The sequence below is a fragment of the Chenopodium album genome, chromosome 23 (genome assembly GCF_948465745.1).
Source record: "Chenopodium album chromosome 23, dcCheAlbu1.1, whole genome shotgun sequence".
Classification (NCBI taxonomy): domain Eukaryota; kingdom Viridiplantae; phylum Streptophyta; class Magnoliopsida; order Caryophyllales; family Amaranthaceae; genus Chenopodium; species Chenopodium album.
The window spans coordinates 9,352,181-9,361,644 of NC_137856.1; the positions used below are offsets into that span (position 1 = coordinate 9,352,181).

The 9,464-nt window shown below is 33.2% G+C and overlaps 1 protein-coding gene across 1 annotated transcript; it reads left to right on the plus strand.

The window, feature by feature from the left end:
* The first annotated feature begins 4,781 nt into the window (after nucleotides 1-4,781).
* Nucleotides 4,782-8,505, plus strand: LOC145609267 (uncharacterized). The gene is made up of 2 exons (XM_081664794.1): nucleotides 4,782-7,680; nucleotides 7,767-8,505. The coding sequence occupies exons 1-2, from the start codon at nucleotides 4,782-4,784 to the stop codon at nucleotides 8,297-8,299; spliced, it is 3,432 nt and encodes a 1,143-aa protein (XP_081520920.1). The 3' UTR covers nucleotides 8,300-8,505.
* The last annotated feature ends 959 nt before the right edge of the window (nucleotides 8,506-9,464 follow it).

Genomic DNA, 9,464 nt, shown 5'->3' on the forward strand with positions numbered 1-9,464 from the left:
ATAAGCGGGAGGTAATCCACAATGCGAAAGCTGCTCGATGATTGTACTTTATATGAAGGGAATTTTTATTTGATTCATTATATATATATGTTATAATCAAATCTACTTTGTAAAAGTCGTACTACTTTTTATTAATAAATTAATTTTACTTTTATTAAATGTCAATTTCTTTACGTTAGATAGCTAATATATAATGATATCCCTTCATACATCCGAGTGCAAGATACCAAAGGATATTTTTTGCTCGCTCATTTTGATGATTATTCCTCATGTAATTATCAGATGAGTAAAATAAAATACCTTTGCGTGCCCAACCCTCGCACCTTAATTGGATTATACGATATTTTTAATTCACTACATACATTCTAATATCTACCCATGAATCACGAGCATAAATTAAAGAGGTAGTAATATTCTACTCCACTCGTTTTATAACAATTGCAACACTTTCCCTTACACTTGTTTTGTAACAATTGTAGCATTTTATTACTCCCTCCGCATTTTAATATATAAGGCTTCGTTCATTTCACCTTATTTTGCTAAACTGAAATTATTTTTACCGAATTGAAATTATTTTTGCTAAACTTAAATTATTTTTATTGAATTGAAATTAATTTTACTGAATTGAAATTATTTTTGCTGAACTGAAATTATTTTTACTGATTCTCTATTGTATTTTCTTCATTACAATTACTGATTTTTACTGAACTGAAATTATTTTTACTGAACTAAAATTAATTTTACTAACCTGACCTTATTTTTACTGAACTGAACTTATTTTTATTGAATTGAAATTATTTAACTGAATATTAACTTTTTAAGGTGTAGGGAACAGGGCCTAAATGCTCCATTTTCTAGGCAAAGAGTTTTAGGACGAAGAGTAGAATGCATTACTTTATAAGTGTTATACTTACCAAATCCAGCCGTGTTTTAATAGGTGTTAGACTTTTTTTTTTTGGCAAAAAACTACTTAAAATATTATATCTCTCTCCTCTCATGGTCCCCACCCAAACCCACTACTAATTTTTTATTATATTTTTTTCTCTCACATTCATTACTTTTCAATCAATTAATTACCGTACCCCACTATATTTCTTTTACAATTTTTTTTAATACTCCAACTACCCTACTTACCTCTTACTCTGTATTTTATTTAAGTCAATTAAATTGCCTAAAACTATGTGCCGATCAAACTGTAATACTTAAAGAAAACACGGAGGGAGTATTGAAGTTGGGTTGGTTAAAGATTAAAAAAATATTCCTTCAAAAAAAAAAGAATAAAAAAATATGACAAGGGTTGTTTGGCAATTGGCGGTTGGCTGTTGGTTGTTGGCTTGTTTGCTTAGCTTATTTGACTAGTTGAAAGTATTAGCTTTATGATTGGCTTTTTATCCTACATGCAAAATATTTTATTATTTCTCTTACTAATTTAACCTCACTTGGCCCTACTCACTTCACTTTACCAAATAATATTCAATAAAATAATTTCAGTTTATTAAAACTATTTTAAGTTCATCAAATAAGTTCGGCTCAGTAAAAATAATTAAATTAAGTAAAAATCAATAAGTTTAAAGAAGAAATGTAATAGAGAATCAATAAACATAATTTTAGTTTAGCAAAAATAATTTTAATCTTATAAAAATAAATTTAATTTAATAAATTAGATTCAGTTTAGCAAAAATAATTTTAATTCAGTAAAATAATTTCAATTCAGCAAAAATAAGGTGAAGAGATTATGGCCTTACACTATTTATTTATTTATTATTAAATCTATTTCCTATTAACAATTTTATGCATCCTGTACTTTACATTATTAAATTTCGTTAGGTCCTTGCCCTATAATTTTCCGATAACTATGTGTAATGTGTTGTGTTACGATCACTACAAAATGGAGAGAGTATATATATAATGTTATGTGAATATATATGACAATATTGACTAATGGGGATAAATATTAATTAAACTCAACTTTTTTTTTTCTTTTTGGTTTTAATTTTTTTTAATCTCAACTTAACTTAGGGTTTTGTACCATATTTTATGTTTTTGCCACGATAGACTATTACACTAAGACGAGGTTAGGTAGGAATAAAAGGTGTATTACGCATAGAAAATGAAAAACAATACGAAATTTGCAGCTCATTTTGATTCCTTTTCAAAGTATTCAGAAGTAGTGTGACTAACTCATTACAACTCTCTACTTCTTTTCTTTTTTTTTTTCTTATAAGTAGGTGTATAGCATAACTAGTAGTTAATTTAAACCTTATATTAAACCTTATAAAAATAATGTTGTAGCAGTAGAATAGTTAGAGTTAAGAAAAAGTATATGCAGAAATAACATTGGATCTCGTACAAATTTGCTAACTTCAATGGATGCTCTTGTGCTCTGTCAGTTGAAAAACATTTTAGGACATAATGTATGCTCTACTAATCTTAATTATGCATCGAATATCGCGCGATTAATACAAAATGTATAATACTAATTTTTTTGTACGTTTGTTAATGTATATGCTTATATATCACGCTTGTTTGAGGCATGAAGTATTTTGTGATGAACACAAGTTAGCGGATTTTTCAATCCTTCTTTTTTTTGTAGCATAAAAAGATTATCTTCTTCAATCTTCAGTGTAGTCTGAAGAGCAGAAATTGTTGGTATAATTTGAATGTCATACACATGCAACGCGCACAATCATTAGTGTCTAGTGTCTACCTAGGAAGTTGATAATCAAATATACCATGTTTTAAGAACAAATATGGTATATGTAATACATTGGTCATACGTACAATTAGGTCAAGTTGATTGGATCGGATTAGCAAAATATTTACAATATAACATACGAAGTACGTTGGAAAATTACAAGTTTTTAAAAAGATAGTTCATAACTTAACTTTCTTTTTTCTTTTTTTTTTCTTGAGCAAAATCAATTAATTAATAAAAAGTCATACAACATCTGTAAATGAAATAAATTAAATCATACAAACCCCTCAAAAAAAAAAAAAAAAAAAAAAATCATACAAACACTGTATGAATTCAGCAAAAACAACCATTATTACTGCCAACAATTTTAATAGTTGATGTTATTTTTTACATAAAATTTATGGTAATTTCATTTTATCAAACAAATGTACTAACTAGCTAGTCTAATAAAATGGAATTTTCAAATTTGGGTGACAATATTTTGTTCAAGACCCAATGCAAGTCATACTGAACTATAGTCCTGAAATTTTATCACTCTAACTTAAATAAAACATCACAATATTTTGGCTTGATAATCAATGACATTCTGCTACTTGCTAGCTCCCTGTCATGTATGCACCTTCGCTTTTGTGAAGAGGGATGGAAATCGGGTAGCTCATAGTTTAGCCAAGCTTAGTTGCAATTTTAATTCTCTTAGAGTATGGTTAGAAGAGTATCCTAGCGAGATACATGATCTTGTTTTGGCAGAGTTAAGCCATCCTACTCCTTAATAAAATTGCTTGGTTCCTGTCAAAAAAAAAAAAAAAAAAAATCACAAATGGTTAACAACTTAGGGCCCATTCACATTTACTTAATTTTAGTTCAGTTCAACTCCAATCAGTTCAGGTCCAATCAGTTCAGTTCAGTTCATCAGTTCAGTTTAGCTCCTAATTTCCTTCTCTCATAAAATATTCATTTCAGCTCAGTTCAGTTCATCTCAGTTCAGTTCAGTTCAGTTCATCTCAGTTCAGTAAATGTGAATAGTCCCTTAGGTCTCGTTCACTTCACCTTATTTTTTTATTAAACTTAAAATATTTTTGCTAAAACTAAATTATCTTTACTGAATTGAAATAATTTTTGTTGAACTAAAACTATTTTGCTCAATTTCTATTATATTTCTTCTTTCAAGTTATCGATTTTTATTGCCCAACTGAAATTATTTTTAGTGAGCTGAAATTGTTTATTTGATATTATTTTTTATTAAGGTGAATGATAGAGTATAAAACATATTCCTGGGCCTCAACCATCAGCTTAAGCTTTTGGTTGAGTTGGTCCTCTAACATGGTATCAAAAGCCAGCGTGATGGTTGAGTTGGTCCTCTAACAGTGAAATAAGCATAACCTAGAAAAAAATCAAGAAGTCATTTATGCTCTCTTGTTATTCTGTTATAACAGGTAGTATGAAAAAGAGGAAAACAAGAAATACAATTTTGTAAAAGAATTTATAAATTTTGGAGTGTATAAATTTTGTATAAAATTTTTATCTTAAAAAAGATGACGTAAAAAAACCATAGAGTTGAAGCCAAAGTCCAACAACACTAGTACACTACTAATAAATTTATTAAGGACTTTAAGGTCATCTCAATGTCCTAATATATTTATTTACTAATTAAATTCAAAATTAAATAGTAAAAAATATAATTTAAAATTAAAAAACTGATTAAAGAAATGTAGTTGTCTTCTTCCCTGCTTCACTTCCTCTGCTTTAAAATATACACTTCCCCACTCTCATTTCACAGAAACAGAGGCATTCAATGTGCAAACCTTGCTAATTTCTAGGTATTCCTTCCTTCACCCACTTGTTTTTCTTTTTCTTTTTTTATTTCTTTTTCTTAATCTTTATTTTAATTTCAATTCTTTTTTTAAAATTTGATTTCCTCTCTGTTTTTGGTTGGGTTTTTGAGGTTTTTGAGTTCATACCAAGCAAGACACACAAAACACGGAAACAGAGGAAAGAAACTTAGAAACCCAAAGATTAAATTTTTTTAAGCTAAACACAACCCAATGAAGAAAAAGTTTGGAATTTGAGGCAAATGTTTTTAACTATAATGTTTAATTCAATCCAAAAACACCTCCATTTTTCATTCTCATTTCATTTTCTCCTTTTCCTGTTTCATTTACATCTTCTCTGTATATCTCCTTCCATTGCCACCGCTGCGGCGGCTTCCAATGAAGCCGCCGTATTATATTCATGGCTCCACGGTGGCAACCAACCGCCGCCGGTGGAGTTATCTCACTGGAATATAGTTGACCCTACTCCATGCAAATGGAGTTCAATCAAATGTTCATCAGAAAACTTTGTTACTGAAATTAATATTCAGTCACTTCCTCTTCAACTTCCTTTTCCTTCTAATCTTTCCTCTTTTAAATCTTTGCAAAAACTTACTATTTCTGGGTGTAATTTAACTGGGTCAATCCCAAATGAGCTTGGAAAGATTTCTTCTTTAATCTCCATTGATGTTAGTTCAAATTCATTATCTGGGTCAATCCCAGATTCTGTTGGAATGCTTGAAAATCTGCAAGATTTAATCTTGAACTCGAATCAACTTACTGGGTCAATCCCAGTTCAACTTGGGAATTGCTCGAGTTTGAAGAATTTGTTGTTGTTTGATAATCAGATTGGAGGTATTTTACCCTCTGAATTAGGGAAAATTAGCAGTCTTGAGGTGATGAGAGTTGGGGGTAATAAAGACATTGAAGGTAAAATTCCTGAAAATTTTGGTATTTTGAGTAATCTTACTGTTCTTGGTCTTGCTGATACTGGAATTTCCGGGTCATTACCTTCAAATTTGGGTAAGCTTTCAAAGCTTCAAACACTTTCTATTTATACAACTTCTATTTCTGGTGTAATTCCTGCTGATTTGGGTAATTGTTCTGAGCTTGTTAATATTTATTTGTATGAGAATAGTTTATCTGGGTCAATCCCACCTGAAATTGGGAAGTTGAAAAAGCTTGAGAAATTGCTACTTTGGCAGAATTCTCTTGTGGGTTCTATCCCAAATGAGATTGGGAATTGTACTAGTTTGAGGAGTATTGATGTTTCCTTGAACTCGATTTCGGGTTCGATTCCATTGTCAATTGGAGGTTTGTCTAATCTTGAGGAATTGATGCTTAGTAATAACAATGTGACTGGTTCAATTCCTGCTGTTTTGTCAAACTGTAGTAATTTGGTTCAGTTACAGTTGGATACTAATCAGATGTCTGGTCTGATCCCACCACAACTCGGCTCACTTTCGAAGCTCACTGTGTTCTTTGCTTGGGCTAACCAGCTTGAAGGGAGCATTCCTTCGAGTTTGGCTAGTTGTAGTAACCTCGAATCCCTTGATTTGTCTCATAACTCTCTTACTGGTAGCATTCCTCCAGGGTTGTTTCAGATAAAAAATCTCACTAAACTTCTGCTTCTTTCTAATGAGATATCTGGTACTCTCCCTCCTGAGATTGGTAATTGCACCTCATTGATTAGGCTTCGACTTGGACATAACCGGATAGCTGGGGAAATCCCTCGAGAAATTGGGGGTCTTACAATGTTAAACTTCCTTGATTTCTCTAGTAATCACTTTTCTGGAGTAGTTCCTGATGAGATTGGGAGTTGTAGTGAGTTGCAAATGCTAGACCTTAGCAGTAACAACTTGAGGGGTTTGCTTCCTTCTACATTGTCATCCCTCTCTTCTCTCCAAGTATTGGATGCTTCATCCAATGGATTTACGGGGGAAATCCCAGCTAGTTTTGGTCGTCTTGTGTCACTGAATAAGCTGGTTTTGAACAAAAATATGATCACTGGATTAATTCCATCATCTTTAGGCCTATGTTCGAGTCTTCAGTTGCTTGATCTTGGTAGCAATAAGCTTTATGGAGAGATTCCAAGTGAATTGTGTAATATTGAGTCTCTTGGAATCGCTCTCAATCTGAGTAAAAACATGCTTTCCGGTCCAATCCCATCTCAGTTATCATCATTAAACAAGCTGTCAATATTAGACCTTTCACATAACAAGCTCAGTGGAGTTTTAAGCCCGCTTGTTGGGCTCGATAACCTTGTTTCCCTTAATATTTCATACAACAACTTCAGTGGATTCCTCCCTGATAACAAGCTCTTCCGGCAGCTTCCTTCAGAATCTTTGGAGGGAAATGAAGAGCTGTGTTCTGTTGGAAAAGACTCGTGCTTCTCGAGCCATCTCAATGCATCAGGATCCAAGGATGATGTAAAAAAAGCTAAGATTCTCAAAATAGCCATTGCTTTCCTTATTATCCTGACAATTGCAATGGTTATAATGGGGGTTGTTGCTATGCTTCGAGCACGAAAAACTGTGAAAGACGAGCAGGATTCAGAGTTGGGTGATTCGTGGCCTTGGCATTTCACTCCTTTCCAGAAGCTTAATTTCTCAGTTGATCAAGTGCTTAAATGTCTCGTGGATTCAAACATCATTGGTAAAGGGTGTTCAGGAATGGTTTATCGAGCTGATATGGCAAATGGTGAGGTCATTGCTGTAAAAAAGCTTTGGCCAACTGCAAGCCCTGCATCAAAGGGTGAGGATGAAAAGGGTGGAGTACGAGACTCGTTCTCTGCTGAGGTTAAGACTCTTGGGTCAATTCGCCACAAGAACATTGTCCGATTCCTAGGGTGCTGTTGGAACCGAAATACAAGGTTGCTTATGTATGATTACATGCCGAATGGGAGCTTGGGGAGTCTCTTGCATGAGAGTTCAGGGAATGCCTTGGAGTGGGGACTTAGGTACCGAATCCTACTTGGTGGTGCTCAAGGTCTTGCCTATTTACATCATGATTGTACTCCACCGATATTTCATCGAGACATCAAGGCAAACAATATCCTCATTGGCCTTGAGTTTGAGCCTTATATTGCAGATTTTGGCTTAGCAAAACTTGTTGATGATGGCGATTTCAATCGTTCCTCCAATACAGTTGCTGGCTCTTACGGATACATAGCTCCTGGTTAGTATAATTATAACATTTTCATATGTTACAATTTGTTCTATTCAAAAGGTTGATGAATTCTAAATGCTGATTTTTTGCTGCAGAATATGGTTTCATGATGAAAATAACAGAGAAGAGCGATGTGTATAGCTACGGAGTAGTAATGTTGGAAGTCCTAACAGGAAAGCAGCCCGTGGATCCCACTATTCCCGGAGGGATGCACGTCGTAGATTGGGTGAGGCAGAAGAGGGGAGGGATTGAAGTCCTTGATCCAAGCTTATTGTCTAGACCTGAAACCGAGATTGAAGAAATGGTACAAGCATTAGGGATCGCCTTACTATGTGTAAACTCCTCGCCTGATGAGAGACCGACAATGAAAGATGTGGCTGCAATGCTCAAGGAGATTAAGGATGAAAAGGAAGAGTATACTAAAGTTGATATGTTGCTTAAGGGATCACCTACAACAAGAAATGATCAAGGAAATAAGAGCCCTCGAACTAGCGAATTAAGAATCGGAACATCAACATCAAGGTTAACTGATGTAGAAAACTTCTACCCTGAAAGCAATAACACTAGCTTTTCTGCATCCTCATTGCTTTACTCATCCTCTAGTCCTAGGTTGAGCAACTTGAGTTAAGAAAAAAAGGTTTATACATTCGACATTTTCGACTAGAACTTGGTCATTGTATTTGTTGATTAGCTACTTAGCTTAATTACATGTCTCAGTTAGTGGGTTAATAATTTTCATTTATTAATTTTTCTTAATCTTGTTCATTTCCTGGCCATGCCATGTTTCTGTATAAAGAAGAAAAAGTTGATGTTAGTTTATAATTAAGTGGATTACAATTTGTCTTCTACTTTATTTTTTCTTGTTTCCAGATTTTGAGGTGCAATTGTTAGCTTTAGTACAAAAAATAGCTGGAATGTATGTAACACAGCCAACTCCAACAAAAACATAAAAAAACAACAAAAGGCCAACAGAAAAACAAGTGATCGAGTCCATGACATCTCTACCGTTTTATGGTGCATTCGAGATTAGTGACGCGTGCATTATGCACACATGTTGTCACGAGAAAGCAAGTTGGAGCGGACGTGGATTGTATTCACGTCCGTTTCACACTTAGAACCTATTTAGTTCAAGCTAAAACTCTTATACTTCCTCCGTTTTCTTTTACTTGCAACACTTCCCTAAAAAGGAAATGTCACAATACTTGCAACACACTATAAAAGGAAAGTTACTTTAGGGAAAAACTATACTATTTCCTTTATGTAAAGCACATGACCCACTAATTTACACTCCTAACAACCACTCATCCCATTTTAAAGTGTAATTATATCATGTGAACCCCACATTTCTTAAATACCGTGAAAAAGTGTGTGTTGCATCTAAAAGAAAACGGAGGAAGTATAAAATACCTTCAATTGTATCAACAAAAATCCTTGATTTAGGAAACATCCAAATTATTTGGTCATGCTTTGAAACAGACTTGTACAGAATCCCTGAAAAAAAGGGAGAAAAAAAATAGACTTGTTTAATTCAAAACCTTTTCAATTGAAGTCAAAATATGAAAGCAAGTAGGAGGCCGTTTTGCTGCGCGGAAAGGTCCTAAGTTGTTACCCTTTTTCCATATTTTATGGGAATTTTTTATTCATTTGTTTAATTACACCTTTCTAGTTTTTATTATGTCAAATATATGAACAACTGAACAAGAAGTTACATGGCTTACATCATACAAAACTATACTGCATATATTTTATTGATTACACTCTTCATTGTCTTTAACACACATTTTTAGTTAGAT